Source organism: Hyperoodon ampullatus, assembly GCF_949752795.1.
Source record: "Hyperoodon ampullatus genome assembly, chromosome: 15".
NCBI lineage: Eukaryota > Metazoa > Chordata > Mammalia > Artiodactyla > Ziphiidae > Hyperoodon > Hyperoodon ampullatus.
Window position 1 is genome coordinate 63,157,878 of NC_136928.1, and position 19,269 is coordinate 63,177,146.

At 34.6% G+C, this 19,269-nt stretch overlaps 1 protein-coding gene across 1 annotated transcript in view; it reads right to left on the reverse strand.

The window, feature by feature from the left end:
* Positions 1-19,269, reverse strand: part of BIRC6 (baculoviral IAP repeat containing 6) — a gene marked incomplete at both ends in the record, with an annotated part of 232,550 nt that overhangs the window by 181,797 nt on the left and 31,484 nt on the right. The window contains 6 exon segments of the mRNA XM_079721218.1: positions 3,475-3,533; positions 7,645-7,805; positions 7,887-8,109; positions 12,295-12,377; positions 14,448-14,559; positions 17,882-18,075. Of these exon segments, the coding sequence (XP_079577344.1) occupies positions 3,475-3,533; positions 7,645-7,805; positions 7,887-8,109; positions 12,295-12,377; positions 14,448-14,559; positions 17,882-18,075 (832 nt within the window).

Sequence of the window (19,269 nt, forward strand, 5' to 3'; positions counted from 1 at the left end):
TTTTGTTAACAATTTCATAAGCAATATCTTCAAAATGCTCATGGACAGCTTAATCTAGACTTTCCCATTTTCTGAGCATAAACTTCTCATTTCACACAATGTCACTATTATCATCTAAAGCTAAATCCATTTCTAGCAAAGCAGAAAAAACTTTAGTTATAAACTTAACAATTTAACTGTACTAATGAAGCTGTTTAACCACTCATTTGACTATATTCACATGCAGCCTTTTTATTGCCATGCAATATTTATATATATTTACTTTACGAATTTACTCATTTAGATATGAGGCTGAAAGTTGAAACATTATTTTGAGTGAGATTTTTATAACATGCAATACACTGTAATAAATCTTGAGGATGCTAACTATCTATTGGACTAAACTGAAACTTACTTAACTGGTTTTTTTTTCAGTTATGGTAGGAAATTGCCAAGAAAAAGCTATTATGTACATATTAAAACAAAGTAAATTAACCGTAAGTTACATATATTAACACACATTTAAGACAATATTCAAAAGACATGTGAGATGAGATTATCCATTAAAAAAGAAAATGTAACAAGTGGCATTACTACTCTGTTTCTTCCCAACTATTTAATCGATGTCTAGGAAACAGCGTATGCAGTACATTCTCCTCAGAAGATGGACGACCACTGTCAAATACTGCAGTAAGGAAAACTATTATCTTTACTTGTCTCAGAATTTCTCAAACATGTTGGACCACAAAATAAATGTTTACAGAACATAGTTACAAATATCCTGCAGTATAATATTCTTCAGATAATCATACTGGGAAACACTTCTCTATTCTGCTTACTTAGGTAGTGTCAACCCACAGTTCTGCCAACCAAACTTCCAGAGGTTTACATCAGGCATTTTCCTAAAACCATCAAATTTCAATTTGAACTGTTCTTCAGTCTCTTGCCAACATTCTTCTCCTTCTACACAAGAAGGTATGTTCCATAATTCTGATATATGAACCAAAGAGCAAACTTTTATCTCTGACACCATCTACTTACAAAAGTCATAACCTTCAACTAAAAAAACAGATAAAAGTCTCTTAGTCTCCACTTACATTTCTGAAATTAAGAAATATATTCTAAAACTTTTCAGACCATATCATTCAATTTGACAGGAAGAACTTGGAGTTAGTAAATTTAAGTTTTGAAATAGCATCTATGACTTATTTTAGATACTTCAGGAAGAAAATACATATCCCATTAATATCACAAGCCTCCAAAATTCACCAACAGTCTCTCAATATAAAAGAATTAGCTTAGAAGATACATATTTTACTGTAAATAAATGAACTACTTACAAATCCTCAAATGAGGGAATTAAAAATTCTGAACTGGAAGGATTTTTTTCTCTTACCATGGTTACCTTTTAATACTACATGAGGACACCACTCCCAACCCTGAATGAGGTATCATAAAAAGAGTCAACAGAAATATACGGTTAGTGGGAAGTGAAGTAAACAGGACTACAGAATCTAAAGGAAGTGTGAAAGATCAAACAGGCATAGATGAAAAAGATAAAGGTAGAAAAGGGATAAGGAAATAGATCAATATATAAGTACTATAATTACAAAAATACCTACTGAGATCCCTAGACCCAGAGGAAAGAGCTAGGCCATTACATACAAAGGAAAGGATAATAGCTAGAATCAAAAAATTTAAGAGCAGAAAAAGGAACATTTAGTTCAAATACTTCACTTGACAAAGGAAAAACTGAAGCCCAGAGAGTTTAAGTGACTTGACAAGACCAAAGACTAATTTTGCAAAAGAGTTCAAGCTCTAACCAGATCTCCAGATAACCAGTGACCAATGTATTATTCTTCATCAGATTTTTCAAAATGCAATAGTAGCCCTTTCTTTTGCAAAGGGGTAACAAAGTGGAAAAAGAGCACTCTTCATCCGACTAAATTTTTTAAATGTAATCAATTATTTTTCCTAGAGCTAATTACACATTTGTATATTATTCGGGGCAGTTTCCTACATTTCTCTTGATTTTTTTCATTGCTAAGAACTACCTTAAAAGACAAATGAGAGTTAACCCAAAAATCAGTGCAGTATTCTGTTTGCTGGCTTTAAAAAGATTTTACAACAAATTAGAATTGAGAGCACCTGCTACTCTGTACTAACTTTAGACACATAACTTTTAACAACTGAACTATACAAAACCAAGTCTCCCCTAAAGAGATTTAATAAGTCAAATATGTCCTTATTTCATGACATTTGACATTAGAAAATAGCCAGAATTTAATAATGGTCACTCTTTAAAATAGTGGCTACTTCCCAGGTAATCTGTTTACGTATTTTTATCTTAATCAATTCCCAAAATTTTTTTTTTTTTTTTTTGCTGTACACGGGCCTCTCACTGCTGTGGCCTCTCCCGTTGCAGAGCACAGGCTCCGGATGCACAGGCTCCGCGGCCATGGCTCGCGGGCCCAGCCGCTCCGCAGCATGTGGGATCTTCCGGGATCGGGGCACGAACCCGTGTCCCCTGCATCGGCAGGCGGACTCTCAACCACTGCGCCACCAGGGAAGCCCCAATTCCCAAAATTTTAAGTAACAGATGTTAATATCACTATTTTATATATTAGGAAGTGCAATCAGACTATAATAAGTGACAGGGTTGGGCTTCCCTGGTGGCACAGTGGTTAAGAATCCATCTGCCGAGGCAGGGGACACGGGTTCATGCCCTGGTCCAGGAAGATCCCACATGGCACGGAGCAACTAAGCCTGTGCGCCACAACTACTGAGCCTGCGCTCTAGAGCCCACAAGCCACAACTACTGAAGCCCGCGCGCCTAGAGCCCGTGCTCCACAACAACAGAAGCCACCTCAATGAGAAGCCCACGCACCGCAACTAGAGAAAGCCCATGCACAGCAACGAAGACCCAACACAGCCAAAAAAAAAGTGACACGGTTAGAATTCAAATTCTGAGATGCCTTGCCTATAATATAACTACATTAAAATATGAAGCATACTCTTTTGCCTTAATATTTCATAAGTTAATGAACAAGGCAGCATTTACTTGATGGCTTAGTCTATGATTTTATACTTTAAAATTTATTCTCTATTCACCTGTGTTTTGGGGAGAATAAGAAATCATTAATTAATAATTATTCATTTAAATGTTACTTTTATTTAATAATACAATACACTATACAAATAAGCTGAACACATTTGGAAGAGTTTAATGTCCCTGAAATATGTGACAAAGATTTAATAAGATTCATTTTAATTCCTTTAGCTCAAATAGGTACTATTTAAATTTTAAGTACGAAACTCTATGAACACACTACTAATTCAAGATCTCTGATACATAATATTTGAGATTTCTTTGTGTATTAATGAAAACTTAGAGTTTGCACTAAGAAATATAGAATTAAGTGGTATTTAGCTTTACCTAAAAACTATATAAATGCAAGGATATAAACAATAGATTATCTAGTATTTTTTACATACCTGTCACAGAATCTGATCTGGAGTGCTCCTCACTGTCTGAATCCTCTAGTAAATCATCACTTAAAAGATAAATTAAAAATTAATTTCCATTTCACAAAAAGCATACATAACATGAGACAGCAAAGAAAAAAGGACAATGTTACAACCATTGTTTTGCATCTCAAACAAGCATCACACAACTAGCTTAAATGATATATAAGTAGTTTGAGACCCTAACTGATTAACAATGCTAATAATGAATAATCTTAAATCATTAAATAAATGCTGGCCTGAAATAGAGTGTGGTAATCTCTAAAAACTTACAACAGAATCTATGGGAATTCGACAAATGAATAGGTACGACTAGGGACAGTCTGGGTAAATAAAATGAAAAAAGAGAAAAACAGCTAATAAGATCAAGCACAAGCTTCCAGTAGTAAAATTTTAGTAACTATTCTATTACTGAATTCAGAAAAGTTACCCTAAAACCAAACAGAATAGCTGTATAAATATGTGTGTATGTAAGTGTTTTCACACAGATATGCATTTCATTTGTGTTTTGCTTTTCATTTTTTTTCCTTGTTTGGGAGGGGCTGTTAAGACTGCCTTGATAAGCAGGAAAACTACTAAAACTCATAACTTAGGAGTCAAGACAACAAGATTCTTTTTCCTCTTCACTCAGGTGGCCAAGAAATTGCCAGCCTCTCTCTTTGCATCTAATGTTATCCTTAGTCTCCATTGTTAGCAAACAGGAAAAAAGATATAATTACAGACCACCCTAGCACATTAGGCAGTGTATGAACTAACAATCAGCACATTTACAGCAGTTCTAAAATTTTGATAATCTAAACTACAAAAATTAAAAGATGCATTTCACAAGAAGGAAAAGTAATTCTCCCTTTTTGAAACAGTATATTGCACTTCCATCTGAAATACCTAGGCATTTATAATGTTATTTTATTATGAAATGTAACCTGGTAATGTCCCTTAAAAATGCTTAAAGTAATGTCTGAAATTGGGGTGGGAAGATACTTGCTTAGATATTTTTGACATAATTTCTGTGTTTCAGTTTTTTCAACTGGTAATAATTAACCATAAACAAATTTTGTGCTATAATTTAAAAATAACAAAAAGAATGTGAAAAAGATGAGCTGCTAATTAGTCTCAAGCCACTAACTGGCTAGTTTCAGAAAAATAATAAAGATATTTGGAAAAATAAATCCTAAGAGGAAAAATTAATGATTGGGAATTATCCAGAATGAAGAAGTCCAAACCAAGAAGAAACGATAGGTTTTGAGGGCTTTTGCATTAAGAAAAATAGCCAAATATTACCCAGTTACACTGAGACAAAAGATAAAATCTAGTAGTAGTATATTTTAAAGAAGGAATTCAGCTGTCTTGAAGTTACAGAGAATGTTACAAAGGGTTGCCAGATAATTGCCTTAATTAGCCCACAAAAAAAAAGCTTTATTGTGAAATTCTTCAAAATAAAATAATATTTAAAAAAACATTATTTCTTGACAGAAAAATGCTCATACTACTAAGTGATAAAATCATATGAGTAAAACCACTAAACTGTACACTTAAAGGGTGAATCTTCTGATAGGTAATTATGCATCAATAAATTTTTTTTTAAATCACATGGGTTTAAAAAAAACTATACACACCTAAACGTTAACATGACTAGATGGTATGATAATGGGGACTCTACTTTTCTTCAATTTACTTCCATTATTTTCTAATATTTCTACAATAAACATGCATTACAGTTGACCACTGAACAACACAGGGGTTAGGTGCACCCTCCATTAAGTGGAAAATCCGTGTATAACTTATACTAATTGCCCTTCTGTATCCGTGGTTCTGCATCTGCAGATTCAACCAACCGCAGATTGTGCAGTATTCACTGTTAAAAAAAATACACACATAATTGGATTCACGCAGTTAACCCATGTTGTTCAAGGGTCAAATGTACTTATATAATAGACACTAGATTTACTAAAGTCTTTTACATGATATAAAACCTTTTCCAAAGTAATAAAAATGCAAAAAAATATATATGGTAAGTTTAAAATGCTTAGTTAAGATTATATATGCTAATACTACAGGTGTACCTTAGTTTTGATATATAACTAAGATATACAATACTATAAGCAACTTCAAAGTTAAACTCAGGAAATTTTTGCAAATTTGAAAGACATAATATACAAACGAGGCATCCAGACAAAAATGTTAATTCATTAAAATTAAATGTGTCCCAAATAAATATTCTTCCTTAAATAAATTCAGAACAAAGACAAATGTTGCCTCCTAAGTAGAAATAGACAAAAAACAATTGCCAAGCAAGCTATACTGCTAATTACTTTAAACTTCTTGGTTAAGCTTTAATTTCTTCAATTAATGTATTCTTCTTCAACCTAATGAAGCACAGCATATTTTAAAACAAAATATACTATATCTCGTGCCACAGAAGCAGAGGTAGTCTGGCTCATTATATCCACTACCAATTCAACAGGAATCCTGCTACCTCTGGAGGAAAAGAAGGGGAGAGAAAGGGCTTGAAGCTCCACCTCTTCAGCTTCCTCCTACCACCCTGACACACAGTAATCTTTGTGTATGACTCATTTCACACTATCTTGGGAGAAAAGGGTCATTCTACCCTAGAAAGATTTTAAGTCTCTTAAAAAAGCAGGCAAAGAGGTTTATATCTCAACCCTAGCACACAAGCTCAGATAATACCTGTCCACAAGAAATACTGGACAAGTGTTTACCTAAAATGTACATTTTACCAAGGTGTGTGATCTTAAAACTACATCTTGATTCAATTTTTAATCCTCAAATTACAAAACTGAGTCAAAAGTTCTAGTTAAAGTCAGTGTTCAGGACATACCAGTTTCATTATCTTCTATGAATAATTTTCCACTAATTTCGAAGTAAATCAAAGAGATCACGCATGCTTACTTTTCAGTCTTACTGGCAAATATGGTCAAACTCAAGACAACAATGGGCCAGCTGCTTTCCCATCAAGCTCTCACAGGGACTTAAAATAACTGAGAACACCATGAAGCTTTAATTCAGTCTGTTCCAGAACTCAGACCACATTCATTTACCTACTAATAATTTCCACCTACTATTAGCAAGAGGGACTAGACAGAGGTAAACTTCCCATTTTATACGTTGTGAATTCTCCATTAATTTAAATAATGAAATCATTTCCATTAGGAAAGTTTTATATTACTTCTTAATGAAAGTGCATGCCACCAAATAAATAGATTGTGAAATAAAAATGATAAATCACTGTGGTGTAACACCAATCACACATCAGTAACACAAGAAGCCCTCCAAGGGAAATGATAGATCTCAGTATACCAGGACACCTGATCAGTTACACAGGCTCCATTTCACATGGCTACCATCAGAATCTTAAAAAGTAGTAGCTGCTATTGCTTAAAACAAGCTGAGTGGCTTATGGACCCCTTTCTTCTGCCTACATTGGGAGTATCACAAATGTTGCTCTATAATCCTACCCAGTTCAGAGTTACAACTGCAGAGCTTCTTTGGAGACAAGTAGGTAAGATGGGATTTTAATTTGACTCTCTTTCCCCCACATAGGTCAAATACAGCCACAGAAATCATGAATCTCCGGAAAAGCTGAATAGAATAGAATCCAGCACAACAATTCTACCAGAATCTTTCCTTAGCATTAATTATTGTACCTCAACTCACTGCTGACTACTGATACATTTATTGTTTTAAATAATTAGATCACCTTGCCTAGCCATGGGTTATTTCACTATTCATTACCACTTCTATATTTTAGCTGCTAATGAAAAAAGGGGAAATGAACCAAATGATTCAAATGCTCTATGAAAAGATTTAGAAGAAGGCAAAATTACAAATCTAATCCAAGGATTTCATTTCATTATTTAGACTTTACTTTTCAATGGTGTGATTATTCCCAATTGGCATAGACTGAGATAGAAAATAAAGTATATTTTATAGACCATGTTGTTTGTGAATGACAATTTCTTTCAAGAATCAATTCTTTCAGATGTCTAACCAAACACTGAGTCTCTCATCTCTTGAGACTAACAATGTTTTCTACCTCTTTAATTAGAATTAAGAGAATATACAATTTAGGAAAAGAAAACACTTAACTTCTATAAATATTATCAAAACAAATTTACATACCTATCTCCTTCCAATTTTGGAATATCTGAGCAACTAGAGGAGTCTTCCAGCCATGCTAAAGTTGGTCTCCTAGATTCAACTGCTGAGCTTGGTTCTCCCGAGAGAATAAGCTGTTGTACAATTGCTGGATCATATGCATTAATTTCAAACTTTAAGTGCACCTAAACAAATAAATGAAAAGCCTAAATTTACAATGGATTTTTTCTCAATTGCTAATGTGTTTCTCCAAAATTAAAACATACCTTCATAAGTTTGGAAACATCCCATATGCAGATCTTTCCTCGTTTCGTTGCAGCAGCTAAAAAGTGAGGGCAGCTCCCGGACCCAAAACAAGATATTCTGTCAGTTCCATCCGTGCAAGGGAACTGCGCGGGACTTGTTGCAAGAGTGACTGACAATGGCACATTCTGTGTGTGCTCACCTTTCACAAACGGGCAGTTTGGGGAATGTCTCTCGTGTTCAGACCTTTACACAAATTAAGGAAGGGAAAGTTTACTGAACAACTAAGCTGTTAAGTCTGTACACTAAAAGAGAACTGCACGATATTTTTTCTTTAAAAAAAAACAATTAATTGAACTTAAAGTATTCTTTAATTAAAGACTTAAATAGCAAATTGTTTCATTTTACTGAGATCACTCTAACATGTTAACTACTCACTTTAACAGCAATTGTTCACTTCAACTGATTACAAATAAAGCCAGTCTCAGTTGAAACAGAGATAAATGATACAGTAAAATTTATATCATATTAATATACTGATAAAACTGTTTAATCTCCTTATATTTCTTCACACTGGTTTACCACAGCTTTAAATAAATAACTACTTTGTTTCAGTTTAAAATTTTCTATGTATTCTACAGCATGGTGACAAAAGATAACATTACCATGTTGTGTACTTGAAATTTGTGAAGAGGATGTATCTTGAATTAAATATTCTTAACACACAAACACACACAAACTGGTAACTATTAGAGGTGATGGATATGTTAATTAACTTGATTATGGTGATCTTTTCACAATGTGTATATATACTAAAACACCAGACTGTACACCTTAAATGTATGTAATTTTTACATGTCAAAGGTATCTCAATAAAGCTGTTTTTAAAATAAATAAATAAATAATCCATACGTAGATACAGACCCACCTATCTATATAAGTGGCCACAGCTGTAAAGAGCATACAATAAAACTCTATAAATGTCATTTATACTGCAAAAAACTTTTTTAGTAAAGACGTGAAAGCAGAAAGATCTCTAGAGTATGGATAAAATGACATATATTAAAAACACAGAGATATACCTTTCACATTCACTATCAGACTCCATCAGACAAATAACTTCAAAGAAACTTGGATAATGTCTATAGACTGTACATTATTTCCTTCACATAAATACTTACTGAGCAAAATGAAATGGTAAATTAGTTTACTAGAAAACCCTAACATGTGTAATAAGAATAAAATACTAGGACCTCAGATCAAGACTGGTATACTGACTTGAAGAATTTTCTCAAATATTTAAAGCAGGGTCAACTTAACACTTAAAAATTATCTGCCCAACTTTGTGACTACTTTATTTCTTTTTGGTTATTCTTTTTTTTATTTTTTAAACTTTCACTAGCTATAATTACAAGGCATTATTTGAAATGTGAGAATGCTGCCACCAAAAAAAAGAGGCTTTTTTAAAAACCCATTTTTATACTTCCATGTCAAAGAAAGGAAAGCTATACTTGTAAAATATTCCATGGGGTATACATATTTCTTTTTACACTGCACCTACAACTTACCTATAACCATATATAAATCCTGGACAATTTACAATACACAAGGTGTCTTACGTTAATGCTTTTACATGGCATCTGCAGGCACATATCTGAACTGGATTCCCTCACATCCAAACCTTAGGGTGTTTTTCCTCTTTCCATCTTTCTCTCTTAACCTGAGTTTTAACTTTTTAATTAAAATTTTATTTACGTGACATATGACTATCTGAAATACAGCAAAAGACCCACTTAGGTTATAATATCCAACCCCAGTAATCTCCTATCCCACCTCCAGGTAACCACTATTACGAATTTAATATACTTCTAAAATATTTTTATAAATTTATACATGTACATTCAGAAAATACGGGGTTTTTTCATTTTAAATAAACAATATTATTATATGAATCATTCTACAACAGCTTTCTTTTTTTTGTTGTTGCTCTTTTTATAAATTTACTTATTTATTTATTTAATTTTTGGCTGCGTTGGGTTTTTGCTGCTGTGCGCGGGTTTTCTCCAGTTGTGGAGAGCGGGGGCTGCTCTTTGTTAAGGTGCGCAGCTTCTCACTGCGGTGGCTTCTCTTGTTGCGGAGCACGGGCTCCAGGTGCACGGGCTTCAGTAGTTGTGGCACGTGGACTCAGTAGTTGTGGCACCTGGGCTTAGCTGCTCCGCGGCATGTGGGATCTTCCCAGACCAGGGCTCGAACCCGTGTCCCCTGCATTGGCAGCCAGATTCTTAACCACTTCGCCACCAGGGAAGTCCCTACAACAGCTTTCTTGACACAATAACATATCTAAAAGGTACTGGTGATTAATAGAGAGCTAAATGTTCATTCCTTTAACTGCTGGATCATAGTCAATTACATGAATATATTTTATTTAGCTAGTCCCCTCCTGAGAGGCATGTAAGATTTTCCCATTTTTCACTACCATGGCCATTTTGTGCCTCCTTGCATACAAGAGCAATTAATTCTCTCGTGTAAATTAGAAGTGGAACTGCTAGATAATAAGGAGCCCATTTTATTTTATTTTTTTAAAGTTCAATCTCCCTCCAAAGTGGCTCTATCAACTCCCACCATCAAAATATGAGTCCCATCTTCCCCTAAAAATGAAAAGTGTTCATTCTTTTTCTCCTTTCAGATTCAGAAGGTACAAAGGCTCAGTTCCACAGCCTCCATCAATCCCATTCCCTCTATCCATTTGGAGCACTGGCCCTAGGCCCTCAGAGACTCTACCAACTGCTTAAGAGTTTGAGGAATCCTGAATCCCAGGGCAAAGAAAAGGTAGAACCCTTGATTTCCTGACCATATCAAGAAAAGACGGGTTTTAAACAGCCCAAGTTGGAAATCTGAATCAACTTTCCCACAGAAAAATATTTATGAATAAAGATACATTCTATAATGTTATGGTATAATTTTTCAGGTGTGGGTTAAATAAATTTCTGAGGATCAGCCTAAGAAACTAAAATATACGTGTTAAAATGGTTGCTATACATATAAAGATGGTTTCTAGGGGAAAAGACTAAATTCCAAACAGAACCTTAACCTAAATTGGAAATTGCTCATATTCAACTCTCAGCAGATGCAATTTCAATTTTTCATATTTTCAGTATTTCCCACTTCAACCTGGAATCCACATGCACACTCTAATAGGCTTTAGCAAGTTCATATCAGCTGATTAACATTCAGAAATCTCAAACTAATTATAGTACAAAATAAGTGGTATACCTTAAAACCAAATCCTGGCTCCATGACTTACTAGCCAAATGCTCTTCACCAAATTTTATTTTTTTTATTTTAAAATGGTATAATAATTCTTATCTCATAGAGTGACTGTAAGGATTAAACTGGAGAATATTCTCAATTCCCTCCTATAAAATGGAGATGATAATAATACCTACACCTCATAAAGCTAATGTGAGAGTTAAATGAGTTAAAAATATATAAAATGCATAGGATGGTACCTGGTAAACCATATTATACAAATATTTGCTATTATTACTATTTTATTTATCTATCTATCTATCTATTTATTTATTTGTTTTTGGCTGCGTTGGGTCTTCGTTGCTGCATGCAGGCTTTCTCTAGTTGTGGCGAGCAGGGGCTACTCTTCGTTGCAGTGCGCAGGCTTCTCTCTGTGGTGGCTTCTCTTGTTGCAGAGCACGGGCTCTAGGCGTGCTGGCTTCAGTAGTTGTGGCATGTGGGCTCAGTAGTTGTGGCTCACGGGCTCTAGAGCACAGGCTCAGTAGTTGTGGAGCACAGGCTTCATTGCTCCACGGCATGTGGGATCTTCCCGGACCAGGGCTTGAACCCACATCTCCTGCATTGGCAGGCAGATTCTTAACCACTGCGCCACCAGGGAAGTCCCACTATTTCTATTAACAGGGCCTCAGAGTAGTTATTTCTAAAAATGAGGTTCCAATACATGATCTCTGTTGTTTAACCAAGTTCTAAACTTTCATGCACTAGAATTCAAAACCACCACAGACTCCCTAGAATTACTTCAAAATTAGAAATGTAAATCATAAAGGCCCTCCTTCGTGGATTCCCTATTGATGACCTGCCCTCAAAAGAACAAGGCTAAAGTGCTTAATTTAATCATGCTTCTTAAACTTATTTTATCATAGCCTTCTAGTTTTCAGTCAGAGTCTAGTTCCATTCTTTGGCACTTCTCCCATGTATACATCTTGGAAAGTCACACATTAGAGATCTTGTATGCCAAGTGATGTGACAGAGCATAGACAGCATTACCTCATTCTCTTAGGACAGAGGCAAAAATACAGATGACAAAAGGCAAGAATATTAATATACAGATATCAGAAAAATAAAATTTAGAAGCACATTTATAGAACTTAGCCTATTACATTCAGAAATATCAAGACTCACCAAGGTTCATCAGTAGGTTCCCAACAGACGAGACATACACTACAAGTAAAACACATGGCTCTATCATCTCCAGATGAGGCAGGCTGCAAATTTATAAAGAAGACAGAAAAGGTTTATCAATATTAAAACTGCTTAATAAAAACTCTTCTAAATAAGTTCATAATTTTAGGTAAAATTCCATATTGAGAAAAAGAAAATTAGCCTATACTATTAGGACTCAACAATATACTTTTAATCCCCAAATGTTTATAAATTTGCTGCCTTATTTGAAAAATTATGTTTCATCAGCAAATGACCACTAAATCAAATATGGAGACACACACATCCTCAATCTCTGATCTAGCATCTTCTAATTGTATTACTAAAGTATTTTAAATATAGTTAAGTATATGAAAGGAAATAGTCTAACAGGTTTATTATTAAAAACTGAATTCTATACTACTACATAGGAAAGGGCAAGTAAAAAGGAAAAGCAAACTAGTGAATGTAATTAAGGTAACATTCTTTAAGTAAGACACATATGACAAAATGACATTTATATATATATATATATATATAAAATCTAAATCTGAACTGAAATATACCTCTAAAAACTAACATTAATATTTTTGAATACTTACTCTACTTAGCACTTAGTATGCCTACAGGTGTAAATATATTATATTTTTTAGAAGACTGAGAATAATCAGCACCTAATACAGGTAGAAAATTCTAGAAAACCTATGATTTGATCTTTGCAAAAATGGAATACAAGGACTTCCCTGGCGGTCCAGTGGTTAAGACTCCGTGCTTCCAATGCAGGGGGCATGGGTTCAATCCCTGGTCAGGGAACTAAGATCCCACAAGCCGCATGGCGCGGCCAAAAGGAAAAAAAAAAAAAAAAAAAATGGAATACAATGAACAAGAGCTCAACAGAAAAAATATCAAGGCATCACCTAACAGACTGTTTTAGGAAATGACACCAAATAAGAAGGAAGAAGATAAATTATTAGGAAAAATAGTCCCATTCAATCCTTAACTTAGGAAAACATATTCAGTGATTTTAATATTAGCCAGTCCCCAAATAAATCTATCTTTAACTGGGAATTTGACAAACTCTGAATAAAATCTTCAAATATATATAGTTTTCTGATTTAATCTTAGTTTAAGATATTTCAAGAACACTTCAGGATAACAAAGGAATAATCACTCTTAAGATTCTTTATGACAGTAACTTCAATATATTCAAAGTTTAATTTAGTTCTAAAATTAAATATGCATGCTTTATGTAAACTGACATGTAATTATTAGATTTCTCAGCTTCTTTAGCAATGGCAAAACAGTGGTAAGCCAGTCGACATTATTCAGCTGAAGTTTCCTTTAACTGGTTTATTATGCCTATCTAAACTCGTTTTTCTTAACTTCCTCTACTTTAGCTCCACGAAGCTTTCTATCATGTCCCATTCTCATGTCTTTTTGTCACACTCATCCTTACCTGTACACCCTCCTCTTTTCCTACATAAAACCATGACTATTTTCCCTGATTAATTCTTTCTCTTTCTAAATAATTTCTTAATCAATTCTTCAATACATATGTATTCAAATCACACTGTACTACCGACAATGCTGCTTCCATAGTTATCTAATATATGGGTCATTTTTAATCCCAATAAAACTAAAATTTCAAGAGTAACTGCAATGTATTGCTTTTATTGCATTACCCTAACATGTACTACTTTGTTATGAATGCATAAGTCAAAACTGAAAATAAACACACACCCAGAGAGAATACTTCTCAAGACACAAATCTGGAGAATACTGCCTGTTTGCTGATTAACTGTATACATAAACATATTATATATATCATACTTATCATATATATAATCTGAAAGAAAATAGTTATAAAGCATTAACTCAGTTATTGGTTACTTTTTTTTTTCTTTTTTAATGTTTTCCCCTTTCATACACAGTATGTGACATAGGAAACAGCCAGTCAGTATTAAGATCAAAAGTATAAGAACAAAACTCACATTACATATATACACACAAGCACAGAGCCTGGCTGCAGAAAATAGTATAATGACTGAAAAAGTATTAAAATGTTGACAATTTTACTAAAAGCTACAAAGGCTACAAAGTCATATTGAAAAGAAATTTTTGACAGCCTTATTTACCTGATGATAAAATCCAGCTTGAGCCATGGGATCTGGCTGTGCCCATCTATAGCCTACATGAGGCCATGAGGTAAATGTCTCCCGTCTGTTAGCTTCGCTATACATCAATGATCTAAAAGTAAACAAACTTTATGTAACCGAAGTTGGGCATCAAATTACAGTGACACTACTATCTACCACTGAAGAAAAAAGTTTACTGGATTATCAACACAAACTGGGAATGTCTAATTACCAACTCAAATTTGTGTTTTAAATTAAAAATGATCAGTTTTAGGAACTTGCCTTGAACAGAGTAGGGAAAAAAGAAACGTGATAAGATAGCTACAACTGATAAACAATTCCCGGGGAGATTAAATTAACCAATGTTGCATAATTAGCAATCAGAGAGCAGAAAATCTGAAAATGTAGAGGCACAGAACCCTACACTTTCATCATGTGACAAGTTTTGCAAAAATGGATAAAACCACAACCAAAGGAATGGTAGTTTTATCTCAACCATATTGAGAAAGTATATTCTAGTTTAGTTTTTTCTTTTTTAAGTAGAAAGCAATTTATATGTTCTTTCTCCAGAGAAATCCTTTTCCAGGAAACTTGTACTCTCCAGGGAATTATCAAAAAAAAAGAAATCTTCACATATGTTTTCATTAAAATACATTAGCTCACTAAGAGTGAACCTGTAACAATACTAGAGTATCTTTTTAAAGGAGACTACCAAAATTAGAAAAAGTCCAAACAGCTTCAAATAAGAAAGGACTGATAAGCAGAGCTTCCTCTTCCTAACACAGAAGGGCAACTGATTTTTAAAAAGAGAAAGTGGTAAAGGTCACCACAAAGAGACCACAAAAATACTTTCCTTTAAATTCTTCCCTTAAATTAGTACACGGTTTCCTATAATATTGCTAGAGAGCTTTAGGTTTAACTCATAGTTGTGTTCTGATTTGAAAAAAAAGAAAAACAGGCACTTCGCTGGTGGTGCAGTGGTTAAGAATCTACCTGCCAATGCAGGGGACACAGGTTCAATCCCTGGTCCGGGAAGATCCCACCTGTCATGGAGAAACTAAGCCTGTGCGCCACAACTATTGAGCCTGCACTCTAGAGCCCACGAGCCACAACTACTGAGCCTGTGCACCCCAACTACTGAAGCCCATGCACCCTAGAGCCCGTGCACAGCAACTACTGAGCCCATGCGCCGCAACTACCGAAGCCCACGCACTCTAGGGCCTGCGTGCCACAACTACTGAGCCCGCGTGCTACAACTACTGAAGCCCACGCACCTAGAGCCTGTGCACTGCAAAAAGAGAAGCCACCACAATGAGAAGCCCGTGCAACGAAGAGTAGTCCCCGCTCACTGCAACTAGAGAAAGCCCTCACGCAGCAACAAGGATCCAACACAGCCAAAAATAAATAAAATTAAAAAAAAATAAAAATTAAAAAAAAATTGTTTAGTTAGAAAAGTTTTATCATCTACAGGCTATAGATGTCTTCAAAGATCTGTGTCAGTCTCAAAACAGAAAACCTGTCCATTTAGTTATATTACCAAACAAAACAGCAATAGCATCCAGTAGACCCTTACTCAAACCTCCAACAGAGTTCATCAAGGTTTTCATAAGGTTCCTAGATTCATATTTAATGAAATAAACACCACAGGCTATATCAAAATTAATACTTTGAGACATTTTAACACCTCCAGAAACACTGACAATCCCATCTAATGAATGCATTTTCTAAAATAAACCATTTATGACAGCTTGCACTGAGTTCTTCAGATACTCTCCTACTGATTGCAAAGAAAATAGCTCTGAAATTATAGTGTCAAGATAGGCATGGCTCTCAGATAAGAAACATTTATTCTAAATACATACTTTTCCTTTTTCTCCCCCTCTCCAGACATATTCCAAAGAACATTTTAATGATAGCCACAGCACATATCATCTGACAGTTATGAAAAATGAAAGTCTCCACATTTTGCCCAAAAGTTAGAGATACAATATTACTATGGAATACAGAAATTCTTCCCAAATGTTGACAACCAAGAGAAGTTATTTACATAATAATAAAATCACTTAACAAAACAAGGGCAATTGATTAAGCAGTTTCGGTTTACAAAAGGATAAACTAATAAATATCGCAAACTAATATAAGAGCTATACGGGAATTCCCTGGCTGCCCAGGGGTTGAGACTCCATGCTTTTGCTGCCGGGGGCCCGGATTCAATCCCTGGTCAGAGAACTGGGATCCCACAAGCCACACAGTGCAGCTGGGGCCGGGCTGGGGGGCAATACTTAAGATAACAGAAGTTAAAGGTTAACTCATTCAGTAATACTTTTGCTACATCAGCATGTACTCTTTATAAATGTACTTCAGAAAACAGCATAGGCAGCTACAATTCACATTCAATGAAGGAGTGAAAATGTAAAATGCTACATGGAAAGGGAAATGTGAACTTATCAAAACTGCTAAATTTAATATCTCAGTAAAGCATTTCTGAACTTCAGTACTGATAAATTTTATTTCAAATAACAAATCATTTAAGTTTTTCAGTGAATGCATTACTGACTTTTTAGTTAGTTTTATACAAAGCAGAACTCCAATAAATCTCTAGTGAAGAAAATAATGATTGAGTTGTGGTTTTTTATAATACTGTTTAAATCCAGGGCAGGCAGCATAAAAATCTTAATTCAAAATTGCCCTAGAAAAACAAAAACAAACAAACAAGAAAACCACAAAATTGCCCTGCTTTTTTTTTTTTTTTTTTTTTTGCGGTATGCGGGCCCTCTTACTGTTGTGGCTGAGCCCATTGCGGAGCACAGGCTCACAGACGCGCAGGCTCAGCAGCCATGGCTCACGGGCCCAGCCGCTCTGCGGCATGTGGGATCTTCCCGGACCGGGGCACAAACCCGTGTCCCCTACATCAGCAGGCAGACTCTCAACCACTGCACCACCAGGGAAGCCCATCCCTAACTGCTTTTTTAACTCTGTTCATTTTTTAAGTAGGAAATAATATATGGCTCTTTTTGGGGTTTTTTTGTTTGTTTGTTTTTTATATATTCAGATTCTGGCAGAGTCTTTTAATTTACCAAAATTTATGCCAAAGGTCACAAAATTTCATCAAGGCAAAATAATTCATATATATTTAATAATTATAATATTTTAAAATTGACTCAAATATTTACTAAGCAAGTACAAAGATGGAATTTTAAAAATATAGTTTCGTAATCCTTTTAAATACTTTCCAGGCACCAAAAGAAATTGTTTAACAAGTCAAGGAGTAGTTTACTTCACTTCAGTACTTTAAGAGAAATAAAAATCTGAGTGGTTTTCAAAAATATTTTGAAATTTTTAAAATCATAATCAAATTTTAAGTTATTCTTTGTTAATCAAAAAACTCATCAATTCAATCTCACTGTCACACCTTTTTATAAGCAAGGTCATACCTGTCCACAGAACGACCTGGCCCCACCCCAAGTTCTGGACGTGCACTAGGTAAGAGGTAAGACAATCTGTCCATCACTGAGGACGCCACAGGTAAGGCAGCAATATTTTGATTTATTTTCTTAAGTTCATTCACAATGGCACTGGCAATGGACTTCAACACATGATGAGGAAGATGAAATGTAACTGTGGCCCACTGAAAGAAAACAGGAGTGTAAGCAAAGGAAAACATACTCAATAGTTTTCACCAAAACCATGACTTACACATTATAAGATAAAGAACTATTTATAGTCTCAAGTGAGTTTACTCCATTAATTTATCATTAAAGTAAGAACCTGCAATTACATAAAAAATGAAACTAACCATCCTGAAAAAGAAAGTTTAGAACCAAATGGTAGCACATCTTCTTACATATCTCATCCACAATTAAGGATAACTAAAATCATCTGTAGTGAGAAGCTGCTGCATAGCACAAGGAGATCAGCTCAGTGTTTTCTGACGACCTAGAGGGGTGGGATAGGGAGGGTGGGAGGGAAGCTCAAGAGGGAGGGGATATGGGGATATGTGTATACATACAGCTGATTCACTTTGTTGTACAGCAGAAACTAACACAACATTGTAAAGCAATTATACTCCAATAAAGATGTAAAAATAAATTAATTAAAATTTTAAATAAATAAAATCATCTGTCATTTTTCACATTCCTCCAGCACATACACAATGTTAAGCATAAAGTATGCACTTAAATATCTCCACTCATAAATATATAGCTGTACAATTCATCACTACTAGGTTATACAAAGATTTACTTCATATGTTGTATTTTTTGTTGTCACCATAATCCAGCAAATTATCTAAAGCATAGACCTTATTGTCACACAGGCTTGGATTCTAAGCCCAGCTTCTCCATCAACCATGAGACCCTAGTCAAATTAACTTCAATTTCCTACTTCTGTGAAATGGGAAAAAAACAAAAAACTATTCACATAGTGTTTTTACAAGAATTCAAGTGAGGATTAGTAGTGTCTAACAGAGTAAGCCTTCAATAAATGTTAACTACAATTATTTATTATTAAAATAATTACTTAAGAAGTTAGACTGCAAAAAATGCTAAGTATTAATCTCCAAGAGAAATAAGTCTATAAAGTAATTTCATCTTTATATCCTGTTCCTGCTTGCCTATGAATGGTTTCCATTCTGTCTAATACACTCTAGGCAGCCTACTAAATTACTACTTATCTATATTACCGGAAAAACTTGTGACCAGAAACATGACTTCAATTACCTAAGAGACAGAGAGAGAGAAGCTCTTACTTTGTTTCTAGACCTAATCTGCTCATAGACCCAGAGCCTCTTGGTTGAAAGGGAGGCCAAATCCCCTTGAGAAAG